Source organism: Musa acuminata, chromosome BXJ3-9 (genome assembly GCF_036884655.1).
Source record: "Musa acuminata AAA Group cultivar baxijiao chromosome BXJ3-9, Cavendish_Baxijiao_AAA, whole genome shotgun sequence".
Taxonomy (NCBI): domain Eukaryota; kingdom Viridiplantae; phylum Streptophyta; class Magnoliopsida; order Zingiberales; family Musaceae; genus Musa; species Musa acuminata.
The window spans coordinates 7,084,755-7,109,340 of NC_088357.1; the positions used below are offsets into that span (position 1 = coordinate 7,084,755).

General features: G+C 41.1%; 5 protein-coding genes across 6 annotated transcripts; all 5 read left to right on the top strand.

The window, feature by feature from the left end:
* The first annotated feature begins 2,923 nt into the window (after positions 1–2,923).
* Positions 2,924–3,794, top strand: LOC108951237 (protein GOS9). The gene is made up of 3 exons (XM_018818162.2): positions 2,924–3,065; positions 3,155–3,343; positions 3,411–3,794. Exons 1-3 carry the CDS (start codon positions 3,063–3,065, stop codon positions 3,642–3,644), a joined length of 426 nt encoding a protein of 141 aa, XP_018673707.2. The 5' UTR covers positions 2,924–3,062; the 3' UTR covers positions 3,645–3,794.
* A 3,308-nt stretch (positions 3,795–7,102) lies between these two features.
* Positions 7,103–9,281, top strand: LOC135648678 (uncharacterized). Its single transcript, XM_065166567.1, has one exon. It carries the CDS (start codon positions 7,226–7,228, stop codon positions 9,161–9,163), a length of 1,938 nt encoding a protein of 645 aa, XP_065022639.1. The 5' UTR covers positions 7,103–7,225; the 3' UTR covers positions 9,164–9,281.
* Positions 9,282–10,462: 1,181 nt separating this feature from the next.
* LOC135648930 (uncharacterized) lies at positions 10,463–16,782 on the top strand. The gene is made up of 10 exons (XM_065166955.1): positions 10,463–10,856; positions 11,626–11,744; positions 11,860–12,053; positions 13,007–13,266; positions 13,348–13,454; positions 13,542–13,731; positions 13,813–14,096; positions 14,199–14,348; positions 16,217–16,402; positions 16,502–16,782. The coding sequence occupies exons 1-10, from the start codon at positions 10,625–10,627 to the stop codon at positions 16,697–16,699; spliced, it is 1,920 nt and encodes a 639-aa protein (XP_065023027.1). The 5' UTR covers positions 10,463–10,624; the 3' UTR covers positions 16,700–16,782.
* Positions 16,783–18,129: 1,347 nt separating this feature from the next.
* Positions 18,130–21,048, top strand: LOC135648865 (probable glycosyltransferase At5g03795). The gene is made up of 4 exons (XM_065166845.1): positions 18,130–18,457; positions 19,208–19,428; positions 19,509–19,857; positions 20,191–21,048. Exons 1-4 carry the CDS (start codon positions 18,137–18,139, stop codon positions 20,857–20,859), a joined length of 1,560 nt encoding a protein of 519 aa, XP_065022917.1. The 5' UTR covers positions 18,130–18,136; the 3' UTR covers positions 20,860–21,048.
* Positions 21,049–21,324: 276 nt separating this feature from the next.
* On the top strand, positions 21,325–24,546 carry LOC103997586 (uncharacterized). 2 transcript variants are annotated; one of them, XM_009418856.3, is made up of 4 exons: positions 21,325–21,492; positions 21,562–21,674; positions 21,764–21,828; positions 24,163–24,546. In XM_009418856.3, the coding sequence occupies exons 1-4, from the start codon at positions 21,413–21,415 to the stop codon at positions 24,265–24,267; spliced, it is 363 nt and encodes a 120-aa protein (XP_009417131.1). In that variant the 5' UTR covers positions 21,325–21,412; the 3' UTR covers positions 24,268–24,546. The 2 variants fall into 2 exon arrangements, with proteins under 2 accessions (XP_009417131.1, XP_009417130.1); XM_009418855.3 differs by having other exon boundaries at positions 21,328–21,492; positions 21,566–21,674.
* Positions 24,547–24,586: the final 40 nt, after the last annotated feature.

A 24,586-nucleotide genomic window follows, 5' to 3' on the forward strand; every position in this document is an offset into this window, starting at 1 on the left:
AAGCCTAGAAGGTCACACACATATGATAAGTGTTGCAATGAGTAGAGATTCAGATTTGAGATATCCATCGGAGCCTATATCTTATTGGATATCTAATAAGCTTCTGAATTATTGGATCCTATGGATGAGATCCAATAAGAGACAATGAGAGATTATTGGATAGAGATCTTGTTGGAAATATAGGGTGACATCACATGCGCAACGGAAGAATAGAAAATAAAATCCCAGAATTTCTCACAAAAAATAAGATTTCTTTATCGTGCAAAGATTTGTGTGAAAAAACCCGTGAAACTGAAAATTACACATATAAGAAAGATGTGTTACCTAGAGAGATTATATATTTCTAAAAATTTACAGATCTGTGGAAGAGGATGAAGGAGGTTAACTATCCTCCTCTCTGACGGTGATCCACATGACAGGGGTTATGAAGATACTCATCAAATTGTTACCCAAATCTCTTCCTCACGTGCAACACATAATCAAGAAGTGGTTGCCTCTTCTTGTTGTACACACGCCCCAAATATGGGCTACAGTATGAGGAGGAGGAGAGAGAGAGAGAGAGAGAGGAGAATAGGAGGTGACAGCCAAAAGGACCCTCTTTGGTTCCCTCCTATTTATATAGGTCCCTTGTCAACTTAACTCTTGTGGATCTTATCATATTGAGTATTAGATCTTCATCAAATTACTCAAACCTTTTAGATTAGTGGGTCACTACTAAATAATCTCTTATTGGCTCTAATTGGATCTCATCCATAGGATCCAATAATTCAGGGGCTTAATGAATATCCAATAAGATAGGGACTCCTGTAGACATCTCATATCCTAACCTCTACTCGTCACAACACCTACCATATGTATAAAACCCTTTAGGCTCAATATCGAGCTGACCGTGAGTCACTCGACTCATCGAATACGAATTTATTAGGCCACTATGTCGTAGCCCTCAGATGATATAAGGGAATCCAATCTTTTGGACCTATCTATCTTCAGTTAGTGTATATTTATAGTCCCTCATCTATCTAATGTTCCAAAGATCGTATATCGATCATGGTAATATTAGGCTCGTACAGTTTCTACTCGAGTCTCACTCTAATCGGATTCTTTCGGAGAACTCTTTCTCTCTCAATCCGAATGATACTAGCCAATGATTTGTTTAAATAAGAACACATGAGATATTTGTCTTATGACACTAAGAGTGGATGATCCTCTATCGACACTTAATAATCCTCGTAAGGTTGGCTACCACTCCCAAGAACCGGTTATACAAGGTCTGAAACTTCTAGGCATATAAGTCTGATATCAAAGAGTGGAGTACTCATACAAGATATCTTTGGTGTCTCAATTTTAAGGACTAGATGCACTATTGCGATGACGAAATCACTGTTTAATAATAAAGCATTATCAACCATCTAGCATTCTGTGAGCGGATCAATCAGTGAACTCATTCTCTAACGAGCACTTGTACTGTATCATAGTATCCCCACACGAGTAGCTATGAGACTAGTTATCTTCATTATATGAACAGGTATATAATACACTAGTCTGTCTGGTTATCTCAATGTCTCTCTCAAGTAACCTATGACCGGGATTATTAGGGTATGCGTTTAAAGGTAAATCAGTCTTATTGTCATAGTCTCATCACAATCTGATTCCTATTGTACAAATTCGTGGACGTCACAATATACTCATGCAACAAACAATATAAAGTGATAAAATATCAACTAATATAATAAGTAAAAAGAATATGTGTCATGTCACACATGTCATCACTCATATGATTGGCTTGTAGGGCACCTATAACTAGCATATCCACCGATCTAAGAGGCTTGGGTAGTTGGATAGAGATTTAGTACCCAATATGACAAGATCCATTAGAGTTGAGTTGACTTATGGCCTCCATAAATAGGAGAGAACTAAATGGCCATAGGCTAAGCCTTATTGGTTGCCACCTTATATTATTCTCTCCCCTTCTCCTCAACCAGTAGATGTAGAGATTTTGACAATGATTACCATTAGAGAGGAGGATAGTTGACATCCTTCATCATCTTCCATATATATGTAAGAATTCGGGGATATACGATCTCCTTAGGTAACAAAATCTCCTTTATACGCATAGTTTTCGGTTTTACGGGTTTTTACATGTCATGCTTCGTAAAACGACAAGCACCTTTTAGGAAATTTGATATTTTTATTTTTATTTCTTCCGCTACGTATATGATGTCTCCCCTAAATTTTTCTATAATAATATCATATTGACACTTATGCATAGGGATTTTGGGAGGTGATATATTATATTGGATTCCTTGTTATGCATCATTTGTAGTTTGTAAAATTCATCTTTGTATTATGCATCGAGATATTGAAATCTTGAGTTTAATGTTTCTATTAATTTATTTTTTTATAAATTCTTAAAGGATCCTACAAGTTAATCCCTATTTATGAATAAAATCAAATAAAATCAAAAGTCTCTATTTATTGGATAAAATCAAATAAAATCAAAAGTCTCTATTTATACTTAACATGTAAGCACCAACATAGAAGAAAATATATAAATATATATTTATGAAGAATAAAATAAAATTTTGTATTACTTAAACATATCCTACAGATCTACGATCTGCACCATCAAACCAAAAAAAAGGGTCATATCTCTCCAACGTAGCCGCGTATTGGCCAGCTGGATGTATATAAATATATATGGATATGATAGAGTGTGTGTGTATATATACCATATATAAACTCTCATGTCTCCATACACGTTTCCAAGTGTCGACCGCCAACGCCATATCCTTATCCGCTCCTCTTTAATTATCGACCACACCACCAGCTGTGATCGTCGCCGGTCACGTCTTCGTCGTCGTCGAGATGCTCTACGAGACCCTCATCACGTGATACACGCTTTCCTCGAGGAAGCCATGGACGAGGGGGCGGGCGGCACACCTCCACTCCACCCCGAGATCGGAGCCATGGCGATCCGCTATAAGTAGCCTCCCTCCATCTCTCCCTCTTCCCCAACATCATCTTCTGCAGAAGAAAGGGAGGCGTTTGGTGCACACAACACGATGGTGAGAGGCTCTATATACACACATAGTTTTCTGTCTGTGGAACAGTTTGGTTACCTCTGTGCGTTGTGTTGACGTCGATGGTGATGCAGAACGGAGCGATCAAGGTGGGAGCATGGGGAGGGAACGGAGGGTCGGCCTTCGACATGGGACCTGCTTATCGTATCATCAGCGTCAAGATTTTTTCCGGAGACGTAGTCGACGCCATGGACGTCACCTTCACCTACTACGGGAAGACGGAGACCCGACACTACGGTGGCAGCGGTGGTACTCCCCACGAGGTTTGCATCACTACCAATCTCAAAGCTCATAGCTGACTGCAGATTAATGGCTTCTACTTGGATGCAGATTGTTCTGCAGGAGGGCGAGTATCTGGTGGGAATGGCGGGAGAATTTGCTAACTACCATGGAGTGGTGGTGGTGGGGAAGCTTGGCTTCCGCACCAACAAGAAATCCTACGGACCTTTCGGCAACACGGGAGGGACTCCCTTCTCCCTTCCTATAGCAGCAGGCAAGATCTCTGGCTTCTTCGGCCGTGGCGGCAAGTTTCTTGACGCCATTGGTGTCTACTTGGAGCCATAATTGGACACTGCAGTAAATCACAAGAGTTGCTATGTGCTACTTTGAGTGATGAGATGAAGAATGTCTGCAATAAATGGATTAGTGTTTGCCATCCCCAGCTGTTGTTGGATGTTGCTTGGAATAATAATGATATGGTGCGTTATTATCAAAGCAATTGCATCACTGATTGGTTTGAGACTTCAGCCTTTTGGATCGCATAGACAAATAAACGAAAATAAATTAATTTGATGTAGATGGTGATTGGAGTAATATTTTTAGGGTAATGTTTTTGGGTTGGTTCCGAGGTTGACTTGATATGAGCACTCATGCATAAGGATTTTTTAGCGTAATTGACTAGCCTTAAATCTTTTATCTAAAATTAAATTTTATATTTTATATTATCTATCTAATATTTATCTAATATTTATTTATGAGATCTCGAGTTTGGATCTTTCACCGTAAGTTCTTCGTTACATCAAAAGTACTCTTAGGATCCCATTATCAAATCAGCATCTTTTCACAAAGTACAGTTTGTGGGCTACGATCCAAATGTCGCACCAGCAGATGAACATAAAGATATTGGGACTTTGTGTTTCGGGGTGGGTCCAACATGCAATAACTCATCATTGATTTCATGATAGCAAGTTATGGTTGGCATCAAAGGAGGAAATGGACATGCTATCACTTTCATCTAGAATGGAGGAATCACAACAGGAAATGCCAAGTCATGAAAAATATAGTAGAAAATATTGTCTTTGGAGTCAATTGGAGAGTCAGTAAGACTGATGCAAGATTTCGAGCCTGAATAGCACTCCTCGGAGTGTCCCTTCCAAAAGAAGATTATTTCTATTATAGAATGGAAATATTGTGGAACTCAGTCGTTCATCAAATTTGTGCTCATCCTCCTTTTTAAATTTGATGTTAAATAGATTAAAACAAGAGAATTAATCATCAATAAAGTTGGAGAAAGTGACATTAAATATAAATTCCAAATGCATGATTTTATGTGTGCATTGGTCGTCTTCCTTTTGGGATGCCCTAATCGTGAGGGAAGAGGAAAAGGAGAGGGTGTGAGCTATCGATGAATTCATGAGAGTCTTTGCACATATCACAACCATGGAATGTGGTGGAACGTGTCCCATTCAACTTTGGAGTAATGTGAGGTGGTGATGCTGCCCACAAAGGAAAATTGCGGTGCATGTTACGACTAGTCAACAATGTGGAAAAAAATTAATCTTGCCAAGACGTACACATCATTCTAATTTTGCTTTGGTCATCACAACCTCATCTTACATTAGTTCATAGTGATTCCAATCCTATGACAACCCTACCAACATAATAGTTTGATAAAATCCTAAATAGTTGAATCATATTTAAAGTCTAATTTAATATATCATGAAATCATATATCATAAAACCTAAGTTTAGAATCTTAAATAAATTATCAATGATTAGTCGAAGGAAGGTGAGGATGATATCAAATAATCATGCCCTTATGCAATAGGTGATGTTAGATTATACTATCCTATTTAATATAAGATATAATATAGATCTGATTAAATTTTGGATGATTATCGATCAATAGAAAGAATATTCAATTATGGTAAGACTCATGATCTTAATGAAAAGATTCTCCTAATTACTTAACATAAACCCTTTGCTAGGAAATGACCTCACAGGGACTCAAAGTGAATACATTGATATATGATAGTTTTGAAAGATTATAGATATTCTTTTATTTTTCGTTAGTCGTATGAATCAAAATTATACTTTCTTTCTTTTCTATATAGATTTACGGTGCATGTAGATCACAACACATTGCTTTGCGATATCCGAAGTACTCTTTTGATTATCGTGTTTAAAGAGTATGCATATTATCTCAAATATATGATATTCGATTTTAATGCTGATATCATATTTTTATATAATAATATTATTTCTTACAGACGGCACATGTGCTACGATGATCGAGATAAAGGGCCGCGATCTCGTGAAGGTGAATTGACTCTAAATATCCATCTTTAGTTCGAATTACAAATCACAACTTGACTTATTTAACTGACCAAGTTTACGTGTGGTGGTTAACTCTTTGACCATAACAAACATAAACCTAAGCTCGTTCATCTTCTAGTAGCAACAAATGATTCTTGTATTCAAATGACAGCTAACTGGCTTTACCATATCTTATGGTTTGGTCATGGTCTCGAGCTTAGTGTTTATAATAAGAGGACTAGGTTATTGATCTTATGACATCGTATCATGCACGACATTTGAATGATACGTGTATTAAAACATCAACCAATAGTTTTGCTCTCTAGAAGCATAGAATACGACACATTATTAGTCTTCCCGATCTATAGTTGGACTTCAATAACTATACATAGAGTTGACTATTCCAAAGCAATATCACAGTGTCGCTACCTTCCAAGATTCGAGCTAAGAAGGTCCAACGTTGGGACCTTTAACACCTCCATTATATGCTGAGCCCCACAAGAGGTCCTCCATTTCAACACTGTTCTTGTCATGACAGGTTCCATGACAATCCTGGTTGACCTGCCTACTGATGGGCACTGATTCGATCATTCAACTTCCTCAGGTCAGATTTAGAATCCAATTGCGTTACATGGTTCAAAGTTTTTCTAGAGGAAAATGACATGTTGTGTATATCTTCAAAGAATCCAATCCAACTTCAGCATTTTCAACCAGCTGCTTTCCCATTGTTGGTTGAGCTTTTGACAGCAGCATTCAAATCCAAGAAAATGTTCTTCGAAATTAGATTGAAACAATGTTCCATGGAATACAAAATGACAAGCCATCCACCACATTTCTTTTCTTTGTTACACATTGTCATCTCAGGCACTTCTTGTACTCAACACTATGACCATTAAAGGCTTGTCGCATGCCACTAAAAGCTACCACTTGTCTTTTTTGTTTGGCAAGCACAGCACCAAAAGAAACCTTGTTCACTTCACCAAATGCTATTATAATATGTTGCTTGCACATGAGATTGGAATGAAGAACAGACCAAAAGCATTTGTTCTAATTGTCCAAGTAATGTTCTTTTCCAAGTAAAAAATGACCAGTAAAAGTGTCCAAATCAGAGAAATAATGACCTTAATCACATTACTAATCCTTCAAGCAATATTCTCTTCATAAGGGCTGTCAACTCTTCTCTCTCTCGAGGGAGACATCCACATTGCTTCATAGAGGAGGAGTTTATTGATACAAGAAAACTCATGTGGTGTTCCTTTGCCGATGTTTAAAGGAAACTTGGACCTTCTTTTCAACACATATATAGAATGTATTTTGAGATGACAAGTAGCAGCAGTGAGCTCCAAACACAAGCCATTCTACTTCAGATTTCCAGCACGGGTTTCTCTATCCATCACTACCAAGCGTGTTGTTTATCTTCTTGCCACCTTTACATGCGGTATACTGTTCACACCAAAGTTATATCATCAGTCTCTTTCTTCCTCCACTGTGTCAATGAACACCTTTTAGACTTCAACAGCTTCAGCTCACACCCTCTATTTTATATAAGCCACACTACTTCTCTTAGCTCTCATCACGACACGCAAGTTGAGGGACATCAGAAGGTGAAGCATGGTTTTTGCCAGTGGTAGCTGCAGCGGCGTCGCGGCCTCGGCCGATGGCATCAAGCTGGACCCATGCAGGTTTGCCATGCAAGTGGTGCGCGGCCGGTGGTTCATGTTCTTCTCTTCCTTCCTCATCATGGCCGCCGCCGGTGCCACCTACATCTTCAGCATCTACTCCAAGGACATCAAGTCGTCGCTGGGCTACGACCAGTCCACCCTCAACACCCTCTCCTTCTTCAAGGACCTCGGCGCCAACGTCGGCATCCTCTCCGGCCTCATCAACGAGGTGACCCCGCCCTGGGTGGTGCTCTCCATGGGCGCTGCCATGAACCTCTTTGGCTACCTCATGATCTACCTCGCCATCACCGGCCGCACCGCCCCGCCGCACGTCTCGCTGATGTGCGTCTACATCTGCATCGGCGCCAACTCGCAGACCTTCGCCAACACCGGCGCCCTCGTCACCTGCGTCAAGAACTTCCCGGAGAGCCGCGGCATCGTGCTCGGCCTCCTCAAGGGCTTCGTCGGCCTCAGCGGCGCCATCATAACCCAGCTTTACTTGGCCATCTACGAAGACGACTCCAAGTCCCTCGTCCTGCTCATCGCGTGGCTGCCGGCCGCCGTCTCCATCGTGTTCGTGTACACCATTCGGATAATGAAGGTGGTGCCGCACGGCAAGACGACTAAGCCCTTCTACTGGTTCCTCTATATCTCCATCGCTCTCGCGGTCTACCTCTTGGTCATGATCGTCGTCGAGAAGACTGCCACCATAACTCACACTGAGTCAAGCATCAGCGCCACCGTAGTCGTCCTCCTCCTCCTCCTCCCCCTTGCAGTTGTCATCAACGAAGAGCTCAAAATCTTCAAGCAAAAGAAGCATGAACTGCAAAACCCACAGCCGCTCGTCATCGCCGTCGAAAAGACATCGCAACCCCCTCCGCCGCCGATAACAGAGTCCAAACATGCTCCTCCTACCACAGCCACCACCACCACCACCACCACCACCACCAAAAGTAACAACGCGGTAGTTGCATTCGTGGCCGACATGTTCAGGCCGCCCGACAGGGGCGAGGACTACTCCATCCTCCAAGCGCTGGTGAGCATCGACATGATCATCCTCTTCTTCGCAACCATCTGCGGCGTTGGCGGCACGCTGACGGCGATCGACAACATGGGCCAGATCGGCGAGTCGCTGGGCTACCCCAAACGGAGCATCAGCACATTCGTTTCGCTCATCAGCATCTGGAACTACGCGGGCAGAGTGACGGCCGGCTTCGCCTCCGAGATCTTCCTGACCAAGTACAAGTTCCCTCGCCCGCTCATGCTCACCGCGATCCTCCTGTTATCCTGTGTCGGCCACCTCCTCATCGCCTTCGGTTTAACGAACTCCTTGTACTTCGCGTCGGTGGTCATCGGATTCTGCTTCGGCGCTCAGTGGCCGCTGCTCTTCGCGATCATATCAGAGATCTTCGGCCTAAAATACTACTCCACCCTCTACAACTTCGGCGGCGCCGCCAGCCCCATCGGGTCCTACATACTGAACGTGAGGGTGGCGGGGTATTTGTATGACAAGGAGGCACTGAAGCAGAACAACGGGGTGAGACGACCCCCCGGCACCGACTTGACTTGCATCGGCGTCGAGTGCTTCAAGCTTTCCTTCATCATCATCACGGCGGTGACGGTGCTTGGAGCGCTTGTATCCCTTCTACTGGTCTATAGGACCAAGGACTTCTACAAGGGCGACATATATGCCAAGTTTAGGGAGCAGATGGCGGTAGCTGACGATGACATGGCCATGGAAACCTTTGTGTCAGAGGGTAAACATGCAGAAGAAGATCTGAAGGAGAAGAAGAAAGCTACTACTACTACTACTACTACTGAGGAGGAGGAGATGGGCGTGGTAATTAATGGTGATGGTAAACAAAAGCTTGAGAAAGATTTCACGTAAACTATATATCTTCTACAGGACTTAATGCTTACTGATTTAATGCCTGTACACAAACTTCATGTAATGGGCGACATGAATCTATTTACTGAGTGAGACTAACAGTTCTCAGGAGTCATCATCCTTTGCCTCTATTCTCAAGACTTACAGAGAGTCTGACGCTATCTTAATGTGTGAGACTTGACGGAGGAGAAGATTCCACAGGTCTATTCTCAAGACTTGATGGAGGAGGAGATGTTGGTAATTTAACACAATAAATATGTATCAAACATATTTTATAGACCTACATCTGAATTTAGAAATATTATTAATAGTATTCACATAATTAATTTTTATAATAATTATATATTTTTAGTTAAATAAATTTGTTTTAATTAGATGATTTTAATCTTGATTAATCAAAATAATAATTTAACATATTTAATTATACACCCAAAAATTCGAACAGGAGAGCTCACTCTTAAAAGTTGGGATTGAGTGTGAGGCTCTGCTACTCCATTTCCATTCTTCTCTGTCCTTTCTGATGATTGAGTTTGGACGTGTCCGCATGCAGAAAGTTCTGCAGGGAGAGTATCGGTGTCTGACGTAGATCTGTCTTGCAGTGGTTCCATCGGATTAAAGATGAACTCTGTTGCTGAGAAGACCACTAATCACTTCAAGAGCTGTAAGTGGTAACATTTATGATGAAAAGAAAGAAAGAGAAGAATTCATCCATGGTTGTTCTTATAGCTTTTTACCAGTAAAAGAGTTCATCAAATATAGCTTTTTATAAAGTAATCAAAATATTTTCTCATATTAGATTCAATTTTAGTACCCGTAAGATCCAATATAAGATTCTAAATACATCTTCGTCCGCAATATATGGCCCATCAATATCCCAATTTGGGCCGGACTAGGTTGATGGAAGATGAGTTCTTGGTCCAAAGTACCAAATTAATATATGTATATATATATATATATATATATATATATATATATATATATATATATGAATTTGAAGATATATTTATATATTGTTAATAGAAGAAAAAAAATAGTTAATAGCAATTAATTTAATCCGAATTAAAAGGGTTAACGGACGCAATCCCCACATGTTGTGGGAGTGCTCGGTTGAGCCTCGTAACGGGCTTTCCGGGGCAGCGGGCGAGGGTTATGGGGTAACATCTGGCGGTGAGTGTACCGAGGACCAGGCGAAGGTGACGTGGTGGGTCCCGCATCTCTCTCTCTCTCTCCCTCGCATCACCAAATCTTTTCTACGCAACCGAGGGAGAGAGCGAGAGGCCCCCCTCCGCACCCCACCCACGGGAACCCACTTTCCCACCCCCATGCAAACTCTCTTCTCCTTCTCCTCCGCCTCGGCCTCCGTCGTTGCCTTCCTCTCCTCTTAAATCCCTAACCTTACGTATCAATCCGATTCCTATATACATATATTTATATTTATCGAGAGAGAGTGACGGTTCTCCTATGGCGGTCGCTGAGACGACGGCTACGGCTACGGCGACGGTGGCGTCGGCATCGGCGCAGCCGAGCCCGATGGCGCTCTACGTCGGGGACCTCGCGGACGACGTAGCGGAGGGACAACTCGTCGGCCTGTTTTCGGCCGTCGGAGAACTCGCCTCCGTCAGGATCTGCAAGGACTCCGTCACCGGCCGCTCCCTCGGCTACGGCTACGTCAACTACATCTCGCCCCACGATGGTATCGCATCCCCTCCGCTTCAGTTATTGTTCCCGATCGGCGTTTGCTTTTATTTGGCAGTTTTTTACGATTGTTTCGTTCCTCGTTTGGATTTCTCATCCGAATTTCCGGCGGCTTTGTTTGGTTTAGGGTTCATTTTAAAAGAATCGGCTGTATGGCTATGCAAATCTTTTCATGCGTTTTGCGTTGTTTGATTCGTGTTGGAATTTAGGGTTGGCTTGTTCGTTGGGTTTCTTGTTAGTTTCCGTAATGTAGCATCTTTCAAGATGAATCAGGAATATTCACATGTTTAGAACAATTATTTCTTGTCATGTTATATATTGGGTGATTACCTATGGTTACTTTTGTCTTGCATCTGTAAAATTTCTTCTATTTTATCTGTCAGTTGAAGGAAAATTTACCATGTTCGAGATATCAAGTGTATCTGATGATATTTCTTACTGTATTTATCGGGTTATTCTTGCTATTCTTCTGCCACTTTCCTTTTATATCCATTCCAGTTCATAGGGCCCCTAATCTTGGTGACCACCTGATTTCTTGAGCTCAATTAATTGGTTATGCATGCTATGTGAGCCTTCTACAATGTTTCCTGTCAGTTTCCTTCTTCTTTATGTTGATTGCCTCCTATTTTGTTCCTATCACATTACCTTTCTGTGGTGGTGGGGTTTGTTTTCGATCATCATTTAGAGGTTGTGCCAAAATTTATCCATCTCTAATGGGATGGTACTGCTATATTCACTGTATTTGATTTTGTTGTCTGTTCGGGCAGCAATGGTTGCTTTGGAGAAGTTGAACCATACTCCGCTGAACGGGAAACCAATCCGTGTAATGTGGTCGGTTCGACATCGAGAGGCAAGAAACACTGTGATTGGCAATCTGTTTGTGAAGGTAGAGCTAAAAGAAAGCTGATTTGACTTGTACAATAATCTTTATGTTTTCATGATTACCCTGTTTCCTTTTTAGTGTTTTGGAATGTGATTTGGGCTTTTCTCATCGTTTCCAGAACCTTAGCAACTCTGTTGACAATGGGAAGCTCTATGAGATGTTTTCAAAATTCGGAACCATTTTATCTTGTAAAGTTGCTACAGATGAGGGTGGGAAGAGCAAGGGGTTTGGGTTCGTTCAATTCGATTCCCAAGAATCAGCAAATTCTGCAATTGAAAATCTCCATGACTCCTTTTTCGATGGAAAAACAATGTAAGAAAAATGTTCCAACTGAGATCTTACTAGAGCAAGCATGTGCTCCTCTATCTCTCACTATTATCACTAGATGCACAGTCTCCACAAATTTGTTGTTTGCAAAAGCAAATGAATCTTATATTACACTTAAGCAACACTTAAATTGATGGCCTTTGTGCTTGTTTCCCCACACACTAGTCTTTGTTGCGTATGATTCACTTTTATACGAGATTGAAGAATGGATTTATGAAATGATCCAATTTATTAGTGAGTTGGATCTTCATTGAGATGTTTTGATAAGATCAATATTTGGCAAATATTTTTGTTTGGATACCATGATAATGGCAGCAAGCTGTAAATTTTTTTGGCAATTTGAGGTAGGCAACATTAGTATTTTCATCCTATGGATGTCAATTACCTAACACAACCCCTTTTTCCTTTTATGTTGTTCGTAAAGAAAGATCGAATAATAAGCATGAGACAAAGGCTTTATGAGGCGATCCAATTTATTAAAGAGTTTGGATCTCCATTGAAATGTTTTAATATTTTCATTTTGTCAAAATTTGTCACACACTTACATTTAGATACTATAGAAACAGGAAAGCTATAAAATCTTAACTATTTGGAGTTGGCTACATGGATATTCTGTCGGTTATCTAGTGCAAAAAATTTTCTTTCTTTGATCTGATATAAGCATTTATAGGCTGAGTTTCATTAGTTTATTAGATGATATTTTGCTTTGTATTTGTCTCATGCTTTAAACTTTGTCATGAAATCGGTTGTTTTGGTTTTAGAGATAAGTTCTATATGTTTCATATGAGAAATATTGATGCACTTGGTTCCTTTTTCACGTGTAGAGGTTGGGTTAGTGTTAGAGAGAATCTTTTCATATGAGAAGTTGATGCTTGAATTTTCTTTTCATGGTTCACATTACTAGTCACTTCCTTTATTATTGTCTTTGTGCTCTGTAGATATGTTGCCAATTTCATCAGAAAGAGTGAACGTGTATCAATCAGCCCTGAAGCTAACTTTACTAATTTATACATGAAGAACCTGGATCAGGACATAACAGAGGAACTCATAAAGCTGAAGTTTTCTGAGTTTGGTAAAATATTAAGTGTTTACATTGCAAAGGATGATTATGGAAACTCAAAGGGGTTTGGCTTTGTAAACTTTGAAAGCTCTGATTGTGCGAAAAGGGCAATGGAAGCAATGAATGGGGTTCAACTTGGTGCGTGTGGTGCCTTACCATTGTTACATATAAATATCAGATCACTGACCTACTATTCTTTCTTTGATCTGTGTTGAGTAGGAACCAATACCTTGTATGTGGCAAGGGCCCAGAAGAAGGCAGAAAGAATGCAAGTTTTGCGGCGTTTATACGAAGAAAAGCGGAATGAGCAAATTAGAAAATACATGGTAGTATATGTTGTGCTTACTTTACACTATTTTTTTCTCTTTCTCAAAATCTTTTATAGGATTAAGGGAAATTGATGTTATTGTCAGGCCTCGAATGTCTATGTTAAAAACATTGATGATGCTGTTGACAATAATGCGTTGCGGGAGCGTTTTAGTGAGTTTGGTAATATCACTTCTGCAAAGGTTATGCTTGACGAGAAAGGAAGAAGCAAAGGGTTTGGCTTTGTATGCTATAGCACTCCTGAGGAAGCTACCAAAGCTGTTAATAGTCTGCGTGGTAATTCAATATTTTTCTGTGGGTTTGTTTCTACCCTCTTTGTGTTTCTAGAGTGATGGAACATTTCTTGGTTTCATTCAGGAAGCATGTTCTATGGAAAGCCTTTGTATGTTGCAATTGCTCAAAGGAAGGAGGAAAGACAAGCTCAATTGCAGATGATGTATGCTCAGCGCATGGCAGGATCTCCAGCTGCTGTCTTGCCTACTGGTTATGGCCCTCTTTACTATGCTTCTTCTGGGGTTGTCTCACAAGTTCCTCCAAGGCAGGGTGTTATGTATCAACCCTTTGGGATCAGACCTGGATGGAGGCCAAATGGATTTGTTGCTCCATCAAGACCAATTTTCCAATCAATGCCACTTCCTGCAGTGAGTCATGATCAATATTTTAGTTTTTTCATATCTGATGCTTGAAATATGTCAGTGTCAGGTTCTTTTTTATTATGATTACGGATTGTGGTATAATTTCAGATGTCAAATACTTCAAGGCAACATAGACAAAACAGGGGTCGTATGAATGGAAATGTGCTGCCTCAATCTGGACAGACCAATATATACATGCCTCATCTTCAGCAAGCAAACCATTCTGTGAACACCGCAAAAGATTTGATAGGTCAGCAGGTAATGTCCTCTTATATTAGAGTTAATCTTACTGTGTCCTTAATTTTTTCAATAGTTGGAATTTTCTATTGCTTTTTCTTTTTGTTAATTCATTTTTGGTTTTGGATTACTATATTGTCATATGTGATTTGTGACTTTCTGAGACCTCATTGCATCATATTAATTGTTAAAATTGTATTCTGTATATTGTTATTATGGTTTTTAAGATATCTTGGCACTGTTACCTTTTATGGAAGAGATCAATCTAATGACTGCAACAGTTACTTATTTTTTTACCAATAGTTAATTTGGGCATCTGCATTAAGGTTCAGTTCATAAGTTGTGTGTATATGTTTTCAGTGCATGATGTACTTTTTTTAAATGCACCACTATGATTTTTTCCTTCCACCCGAATTGAAGCGTTGTAATGCATACAACGCAATCTTGTTTTTCATCATTTTAATGACCCATAGCTACAGGAAATTTATATGATATGATCCGACTGTTGAAATCAAGACTGGTGTAGGTCTAAGACATACCAGCATATCGTGTGTACATATATACTGGTACATATCGAATTTGGAAATACCTGAGAAAAAGCTAGAAATAAAAAAGCATTTCCCAGTGCGACCTATGTACTGGGCAGGTGAAGCCCATATCAGGAGGTAGACCTTATACCTGGCTCGAACAATTCAGATTACCTGGTCCATATGCCACTGGACTGTCAAGACCGGTAAGTGCCACCTATAACAAATTGTACCAGGCAGTACTGTAATATTTGGTTTTCACTTCAGAAGGCGATACTATCATATTTTGGTAATTGAAAATCTTTTATGATTTGCGAAATTGAATAGTTTTAAAGACAGTTTTATAGCAATCTTAGTACCTTCAACAAGGTGCTATCTGAGATTTGATTGTCAAGTAATAATCATTGGTTAAAGTCTGTATTTTTGTTCATTATATTAGGTTATTTTTGGGTAAGTAACCAGAGTAGATAGTTGAAAGGAACAAAAGAAGCGACAAAAAACATCCCAACTAATCATGCGAGTAGAAGTTTGTAGATGCCCACATCTAGATCTGAAAATTGTATTCATAAGTTGATATGGGATCCACTGAGTTTCTGGATGCCCAGAAAAGAACAGCTGATGGAGGAGGTTTTGAAGGTGTGGTAGTGATATTTGGTATAGGTATAACCAATCAATGGGCCAACTTCAAAAATGCTGAAATTCGATGGAGAAACTAGTGGCTTCCTGTTGTGAGCAGCTTGTATGACATAGTAGTTGATAAAGGACAATGGGTGAAGATTGTTTAGAATGAATAGCACTGTCTTGCTTCCTCTATAACCATCACTTGATATTGATACATTCTTGGATGAAAATTCATAGGAGCTTTTGGTGCAAGTAAAATCTAAGTTGAAGTCTTTGTATCATCAAAATATTCACACTCTGACACGCTAGTGTTATTGCTGGCACGGTGACTAAGAACTGCACCCTGTCATGAAGATTTTAGAATTTCAGATAAGAGATTATTGACCTTATTGCTACTTCATATGCTACCCTCAAGAAGTTTATAAGACAGTTTATACTTTATAGTTATCATTCCTTCTGAGATTTTAAGGCAGCATTGATGGGCTGCGATCACTAGATGGGGTACCGACCATGGTACATGTGCAGACGATGAGTTTCACTCTTGTTTCTGAAATCCTTGTTTTTAACCTTTTTTTTCGTTGTTTCTACTACTGCATAACAAGTGGCATGGCTTCATATGATAGTGTTTTTTTGTTTTATCCGTCTTTATGCTTGTATATTTTTCATTTCTTATTTCATCCAATAAATTATCAAGTATTTTTTGCCTCATTTACTAACTCGTATTGGTATGTGCCATGGCAGCGATCTGGGCAGGCCAAGTATGTACCAAATGGACACCAGCATGAAATTAATAATGCATCGTTAACTTCATCTGGTTCTAACTCACAAGGGACGGAGATGCTCAGCAGCATGCTTGCCGCTGCAACTCCGCAGCAACAAAAGCAGATTCTTGGAGAACGTCTCTTCCCCTTGGTGGAGAAACTTAAGGTGACATTTTCTCTGATGGATAATTATGTCTTCAGCTGCGTTTGAATGGATAGATCTATCATCAGCAATGATATTGACTTCATCATCCGTTCTCTGTAGTTTGATCTTGCTGCTAAAATTACTGGGATGCTACTGGAGATGGACAATTCTGAACTATTGCTGCTGTTGGAGTCACCAGAATCATTGGCTGCTAAAGTTGAAGAAGCAGTTCAAGTCCTTAAACTCTCCAATGCAACAGTAGGTGGTCAAGAGAACATCCACTCCAACTACTTGACGAGCAATGTCACTGTCAATTGAAGGGGGTGCCAGTTCTGACATACTATTCTTTTACTTAGACTATCATTCTCGGCATGCAAGAGCAAGTTTCCATTTTGCTAGCTCCATTGTTGGTTTCCTAGGACATCCAATGTAGTTTAGTTTATCTAGGTTGTCTCTATCACAACTTATCTATAGCACTGAGGTTTTCTTTTTTATCGTTTTTGCTCTTCCATATGACTGGCAATAGAACCTGTAGATGTGGCCATGTCATTGAATAAAGGATTAGACTTAGTTGATGAAATATTCTTAGGATTCTTTTTTTCTTTTCGATGGTGATAAATCTATGTTTACCTGGAATCTGCTCTCTAAATTCTTTGATGTGGCACTTCGTTTTAGTGCGAATGATGTGGCACTCGATTAGTTTGATGTTGCAGTGGAGGTGCCACTCCGCAGTTTCCATGCATAGCTGCTAATCATTAGCAGCTAATATTCTGAAGTTGCATTTACTAGAATTGTCTTACAGCTTCTTGATGTTAGGTTGTCATCCTGTTGTCTCATCTTATTTTTTTGCTACTGAGTTACCTTTCGGACCAACAATTTTCCATATTTAATAATCTTAGTTCATGATTTTTGTGTTTTTTTTAGCATGATTATTATCTCACCTTATTTTCAACTAAACTACGAGCAACCATTGTGCATTTTACACGTCCAGTGACTCTGCTTTGCAACTCGGTGCTTTTGCTTCTGTCTGCGACCACTACTTGCAGGCATTTCCAATTCCAAGCAAGCAACCACTCATCCAAGATTTATGTGCGGATATTAAAGTACGAATGCTGAATAGCCTCCTTATATTAGAGTTAATATGTTTTTGGATCAGTGAGGTTTTGTTGTGAGAAAAAGATTTTGAACAAATGTTGCATAATGATCACATCATGCACAACATTATCCGCCAGAAGGGTTATATGTGTTCGTGTCATGAATGCTATTGGTCTTTGTGGTGAAACGTAACGAGGCGCATGTGATAGTTTGGTGCGTCTCTCATTAATCACACCACCAATCGCACTGTGGTTTCATCAAAAGAATCGAATTGGACCCACTGGTGGGGCCACCTCTGCCTCCAACGAAAAGTCAGGTATCCAGAAAAGACGAAAGTAAAAGAATCGGAGACACCCATAAAATTGTCACCGCTTGCATGGCTGCGGACACGAGGAGATCACGCGGACGTCAATCTGCATGACTGTGGATCCGTGGAGATCACGTGGGACTCGAACGGGACAAAAAGGCGCAGGACTCGTCCCGAACTCGCTCGCCGCGTGTCCGACTCGCCGCGGCTCACCCCAACCCAACCCACGCCACTTGGCTCGGTTCCCCCGTATGACGCCCTTCCTGTCACTGTCGCTTCCCGCTTAATGGCACAGATGACCGACACTGTATGCTCCTTTTCCTACACACGGTGGATCATGCACCACCATCGCCATGAATTCATCTTCTCCTCCTCCTCCTCCTCGTCTTCCATGCTTCCATGGATATGGGAGAAGGTGGTTGGTGCTGCTGGGCGTACTGGTCCCTATGGTTCTGGTTTCCTTGGTCCTGTTTGCCGTCGAGTCCAAGAGCTCCGCCTTCTGGTTCTCTTCCTATTCCCTTTCCCCTCCACCTGTTCACGGTGGTGATATGAGTGGAGAAGAGGTTTTGGAGCATCATAGAGGTGTCGTAGCACAGTCTCAGTTCAATCACTCTGGTCATGATTCTCATGCGTCTCCTCCTCCCGCGGCGGCACCAAGCCCAGCGCCGGAATCTGTAAGTCCTCTTCCTCTCCTCCTCCTCCTCCCTTCTTCCTTCTTGTCGACATACATAGTTTGAAACCAGGTGTGATAACTCCATGTGATTCTGAGTTAATCATCCTCTTCTTCCTTCTTCTTGACATGTATATAGTTGGAAACCAGATGTTAACAAAATATAATTAACTCCAAGTAATTCTGAGTTAATCTCATAATTGATGGGAGTCAAGAAATAGGTTCCGGTGGACAAAGGAACGGAGAAGAAGGGTGGCAATCTAAGGTGGTGCCACCTTGACATGCATGGAGTTCAATGCATGCACCACCTCACCTTGTATCGAAGAAACACGACAACATTGCTGAAATCAGTATCTTTTTTCTTCTAATACTATTATCAACTGTACTATTCTCACAATGGCATAGTTTGGACTGCATATTCTGCAAAGGATCCATCAGCGTCGTCCATCATTTCACAACTTTTAATCTCAACCGTTCGTCCCGCCTCGATCAGATCAACTTTTATATCCCAAACAGATTTGTTCTTCTTCCCTCAAGAATTCTTCTAACAATCTCGAACTTAATCTTTGCAAAAGTCACTGTAGGGTTTTGCAAGTTCGAGGACAGAGTCGAGTCTCCAAATGTCAGAGTTGAGGAATCGGTGGAGATCTATCCAATCGATCATTTGGGCACACATCGATACTACCGTTTTCACGCTCTTTGTTTAGCTATGAACTAATCGACCAAATCTAATTCCATTTTTGTTGTGCGATAGGCACCGCTACTCGTTCGAAACAATGGCACGGTCGAGGCGATACCATCGCCGCGAAGAGCGAGAAGAAGAGACACAAAATTGGAGAGACTTGAAGTTGGCCTGATGAGAGCTCGAGCTGCTATCAAGGAAGCATTTCGAAGCCACAGTAACGTATCGCCATTGTTCGACAAAGATTACGTTCCGCAAGGCCCCTCATATAGGGATGCTTACGCTTTTCATAGGTACATAATCGACGACGTGAAATCTTGGATCATTAGTTTGGTTGCTTAAAGTGTTTTGGGGAAACAATTCCAAAGTGCAGGAGTTATTTGGAAATGGAGAAGCTGTTCAAGGTCTATGTGTATGAAGAAGGTGAACCACCACTCTTCCACGATGGCCCCTGCAGGAGCATATACTCTTCCGAGGGAAGGTTCATCCATGGCATCGATATGGACACCTGGTTTCGCACTAGGGATCCTGATCTGGCTCATGTCTTCTTCCTCCCATTCAGTGTTGTGAAGATGGTCAAGTTGATCTACAAGCCCAAATCCTTCGACATATCCCCTATAACGAGGACCATTGCTGACTACATCAGTGTCATTGCTGAAAGATACCCATACTGGAACAGGAGCCTTGGTGCGGACCATTTCATGCTTTCCTGCCATGATTGGGTAACACAAACACTCCTCTCTCATCTGTTTGTTATTGTTCTTAGGATCATGTCTGAAGTTGCTGAACTCGTTTAGCAAAGCTAGGCATGCAGCATGGAGTTTCAGAGAGTTGTAGTGGTGTCGATATCTGTAATGCTCGTGAAAAGGAGAATCTACTGCACATATAGAGGCATACATGTGTCAAGTTGTTCTTCTACTGCTTCCTAATGCTTGCTTAACATCATCTGCGGTTTACATGGAACCAAAAAGCAGGCATAAATCAGTAGAGAATAATTCTTTGTGCTGCTGTAGATATTGATCTGATACTGTTATATGTATGCTTTGGTTGTGCAGGGGCCTCATGCCTCCGAAGCTCACTCTCATCTCTACGGCGACTCCATCCGCGTGCTGTGCAACGCCAACACATCCGAGGGCTTCGACCCTCGCAAGGACGTATCACTCCCGGAGATCAACCTCAAGACGGACGTCATGGCCGACATGATGGGTGGGCCGTCCGCGTCGCGCCGCCCCGTTCTCGCCTTTTTCGCGGGCGGCGACCACGGCCCCGTCAGGCCGCTGCTGCTGCAGGTGTGGAAGGGCCGCGACCCGGACGTGCAAGTCCACGAGTACCTCCCCAGGGGCGTCTCCTACTACGCCATGATGCGGCGGAGCCGCTTCTGTCTCTGCCCCAGCGGGTACGAGGTGGCGAGCCCCAGGGTGGTGGAGGCCATCTACCTCGGCTGCGTGCCGGTGACCATCAGCCACCGCTACGTGCTGCCCTTCAGCGACGTCCTCAACTGGAAGGCCTTCTCGGTGCAGGTGTCGCCGGAGGACATCCCCGACCTCAAGCGGATTCTGACGGCGATATCGCCCAGGCAGTACATCAGGATGCAGAGGCGGGTGAGGATGGTGAGGAGGCACTTCGAGGTGAACAGCCCTCCCAGGAGGTTCGATGTGTTCCACATGATCCTTCACTCGGTGTGGCTGAGGCGGCTTAACGTCCGTCTTCTTCGCTATGAGTGATTCATGTCGGAATCCCTTCCTTTTTGCTCACCCCTGCTTTAGGCTGTGGATTCTGTAGACGCGTCTCAATTGCATGCTGTGCAAATCTGTGTGTTCTGCAGTGTTCGAGCAAAGAAGTCTCTCTCTCTCTCTCTCGCTCTCTCTCTCTATATATATATATAGAGAGAGAGAGAGAGAGAGAGAGAGGGTTCTTATTGGATGTCCCATGTTTGGATCTTAGATGGAGTCTATCGGATCCGACCCGGTAACATTTCGCTGGGATGCTTCTCAAAATCTAAGTTTCCATGAGGACCAGATTAGAAAAATTCAGCTAAATCGAAGTTAATGCTTTAAGACAGTATTATTGGTATTATTGAAAATATTAGGGTCTATAGTAATATAATTCTACAGAATATAAGAAAGAGATGAAAATAAATATACTTACAGGGGCTTAGATAGAAAAATGACCTTCCTTTACTTTGATCGAAGCGGTCGCCTGTGTCGAAGAGGATCCACCGTCTCGCCATGGACTACAGCCTCGCGGCGTTGAAGCTCTTCTGCGGCGAACTCAAGGATGTTCGCGCCGCATCCGCCTCCGCCTCTTCCTCTGCCGCCACCCTATTCGGCATCCTCTTCCAGCGCGCCTGGCTGCAGGTCCGCACAATAGCCTCACCTCTTTCTTTCCTCCCCGTTCGTTCGCTTTCTATGACGCGGCGGTTGCAGGCAGGGTGTTTTGGTGTCGGGCACCGATGAGGGGCGCTTCCTTCTCGATGACGGCTCCGACGTCGTCGAGCTCCTCCTCTCCGCCGAATCCCAGCCCCAGCAGTGGAAGATTGGTTGGTCAAAGACAACAAAAGCCACTTATTTTGATCCTTACCACTCTTGCTGCAGTCTAAGCCATTTCCCCTATTTCTTGCCGTTTCAGGGATGTACGTGATGGTCGTCGGGCCGTACGTCGCCGCTCAATCCGGTGGCCTTTCTACGATCAGGGTACCTTCTCTTGCTCGAACTCCATACTAGGTTACCCAGGCAGAGAATCTTGGATAGGGTTTTATGAAGTATATTGGGGATTGAGGAAAAAAAGGTCTTGTTTTCATTATCTTTTAGGTTTTTCGTTAATGTAGTTGATTTACTTTGTTGCCAATATAAATTAAAATCTTTACCTATTATTTAGATCATTTCACTTTACTGTACTCCTCAAGATCTTTCCATTAGGGAGACGGGGTAAATGATGCATTATGTTCCTTCTCTTTAATTAGTAAAAGTTTTTTTTTCTTTTCTGTTCTTACACCATATCTTATGATCAATCAAAATACAAACATTATGTGGTAGACTTTCGGCCCCAGAGCTTTCAGTTTTTTCCTTGCATAAACCATTTCTTTTTTTTTTTTTTTGGCAAAAGCAACAAAGATTAGGGCTGATGCTATGTAACATTCCTAAAATTGAACTTGATCTGATACGAGAGTAAGCAAGAGTTCATTGAGGTGCAAGTTTTTAGTGTTTGCATCGATTTATATGAGGTTCCATTTTTCTTACTTAGGATTCTAATGTTGATCCTTCGTCTGTTGTATCAGAGTCAATGTTGTGGCAAACGGCTTTTGTTGGATGTCTATTATTCTATCCTTTCAATTTCAAAAAATTTGGTTGTCTAGAACATTTGGGTTTGCCAAAGAAACCGTGCTAGCAGAGGTGTTTCTGAGGCTGAAGAGTCCTTAGAGTGTGTAGATCTGATATTTTGCAGTTACCTTCTATATTATTGTAATCTTCATCATTGATAATGGCAGACCTTTTCCTTAAAAGGTGAAGCTATCATCCAGCTAATGTGCCCACTGACCAATAAGGTAGAATCCAGTTTAGGACCTTAATTAAGGCAATCCCTTTGAAGTCTATGCATCTGAAGTGTAATTGAATTGCTTATTGAAATTGTCGAAGCCTTCAAAATAAAAAGTTAGTTGTTAATTTACAGTTTTCACATCATTATCACTGAAAGTTCTTTGAGAATCTCTAAAACGTACCATATAAAATTAACCAGTTCTGGAAAACAAACTATGAGGACCTTTAGCCAAGTAACTGTATACCGTGAACTTTTATAAATGCAAACTAAAAAATAAAAAACATGGTTTAAACTTTAAAGTACATATATTTCAATATATGTTTGATAAGTGATAATTCATTAAGGAAGTTTTAAGATTATGAAGTATCTCAGGTTTGAAATTTGTTATTGCATCAACATTCAGGTTTTTGGGATTAAGTGAGGCAATTGACCACCCATCAGTTATTGCTTTAAAAAGAAATCCAGGCCATGCAAGCAAAACACTCAGTTCATGGTAGAACTTTCTTTTCTATAATCGGGTATCATATCATGTGTAGCAATTGTTTTTAAGTATCGAGGTTAAACAATATTGCCTATTCTCTTAGGTATAGTACAGTAGCAAATATACGATAATGATTTGAGAGATGCCCCAGCAATTGTTTGTGGGACCAATATTGCATTTTTATGCACTCACAAGCTGTAGGCCTAGTTGCTTTCTGGTAAAATTTCATAAGCCACATTAAAAGCATTGGTCAACTTGTGAATTTTATGCCAATTATATATTCTTTTGACTGTAAGATATATCAATTCTCCCATTAATCAGCAATGGTTTAAAAGCAATTTATGCTACATCATTTCTTTTCTCTATTATTCTTTTTTGGGTGATGGTTGAAGAAGAGAGTACTTCTGCACATGGTAGTTCTAAGTATAGCTGTATGGATATATAATTCTGGCAAATTATGTGATCTTGAGGCTGGATAAATAAAAACACAGATTCATAAACTAGGATACCTGCAGCTTTAGCCTTCCACAAAAAGGGGCAGTTATGGTGACTAATCAACAGATACATGTAGTCTCCTTACAGATTCTGGTGTTTAGCACATTATATATGCGGTCAAGTGGTTGAGGGTTCAAGGCTGGTTCTCATTGTTAGTGTTGTGCATGGTTATGTAACACCGTATATGGAAAGTAAAAAGAAAAAAAATATACCATTTAAACTCGACCATGCGAGATCTGTTATTCTTTTAATCTAGCTAGTTTCAACATCAGTTTCTCATAAGTATTTTCCAGCGTCAGTTTCTCATGCGCACTATTAACAGTGTGATTGGCTGTTGAAGGGTCCTGATCTTGCCTGTATGAGTTGATAGCAAATAAGCTCAATATTGGTTATATCTCTTTTGTGATAAGAGATACTATATATACAGTTCATTATATGTCCATGTCAGCTAAGTAAAGATCAAGAAACCTTCTGCTACCAAACGGTTCATCTCATCCTTTTGTTGTTAATGCAGGTTCACAAGATGGTGGATCTCTCGCAACATCCTGATCGGGAAGCAATGTGGCATCTGGAAGTCATGGAAGCTCATAAGCTGTTCTACCTCCCATCACCCCAGTGACAATACTCTTCCTCGCACGCACATCATGGTCCGGCAATGAACAGCGAAATTGTTTGCGGATCATTTAAAGCTGTCGTTCTGCGACAATTTGCTGCATGTCCAAGAATCTCAGAGGATTTCATGTTCTTCAACTATGCCTTGTGAAAAACATTTTGTCAAAGTGTTTTCTAAATATTTGATCTTTTTGTCTATCTGGTTTAGTATTAGGTCTTTTTGTCAAAGTGTTCTCTAAATATTAAATTGGATCAATTTGAGTGCTCTCTAAATATTCAAGTGTTAGATCGGCTGAGCAGTTTCTCCATGAAACCCTATGAAGGTA

Bases quoted from the DNA above. Each gene is read 5' to 3' on its own strand.
- LOC135648865 (XM_065166845.1), top strand. From the start codon at position 18,137: ATGAATTCATCTTCTCCTCCTCCTCCTCCTCGTCTTCCATGCTTCCAT. The intron at 18,458-19,207 runs GTAAGTCCTCTT...GTTGTGCGATAG, and splicing joins CAAGCCCAGCGCCGGAATCT to GCACCGCTACTCGTTCGAAA. The intron at 19,858-20,190 runs GTAACACAAACA...TTGGTTGTGCAG, and splicing joins TGCTTTCCTGCCATGATTGG to GGGCCTCATGCCTCCGAAGC.
- LOC135648678 (XM_065166567.1), top strand. From the start codon at position 7,226: ATGGTTTTTGCCAGTGGTAGCTGCAGCGGCGTCGCGGCCTCGGCCGAT.
- LOC135648930 (XM_065166955.1), top strand. From the start codon at position 10,625: ATGGCGGTCGCTGAGACGACGGCTACGGCTACGGCGACGGTGGCGTCG. The intron at 11,745-11,859 runs GTAGAGCTAAAA...CATCGTTTCCAG, and splicing joins TTGGCAATCTGTTTGTGAAG to AACCTTAGCAACTCTGTTGA. The intron at 16,403-16,501 runs GTGACATTTTCT...CGTTCTCTGTAG, and splicing joins CCTTGGTGGAGAAACTTAAG to TTTGATCTTGCTGCTAAAAT.
- LOC103997586 (XM_009418855.3), top strand. From the start codon at position 21,364: ATGGACTACAGCCTCGCGGCGTTGAAGCTCTTCTGCGGCGAACTCAAG. The intron at 21,493-21,565 runs GTCCGCACAATA...GGTTGCAGGCAG, and splicing joins TCCAGCGCGCCTGGCTGCAG to GGTGTTTTGGTGTCGGGCAC. The intron at 21,675-21,763 runs GTTGGTCAAAGA...TTGCCGTTTCAG, and splicing joins GCCCCAGCAGTGGAAGATTG to GGATGTACGTGATGGTCGTC.
- LOC108951237 (XM_018818162.2), top strand. The intron at 3,344-3,410 runs GTTTGCATCACT...ACTTGGATGCAG, and splicing joins GCGGTGGTACTCCCCACGAG to ATTGTTCTGCAGGAGGGCGA.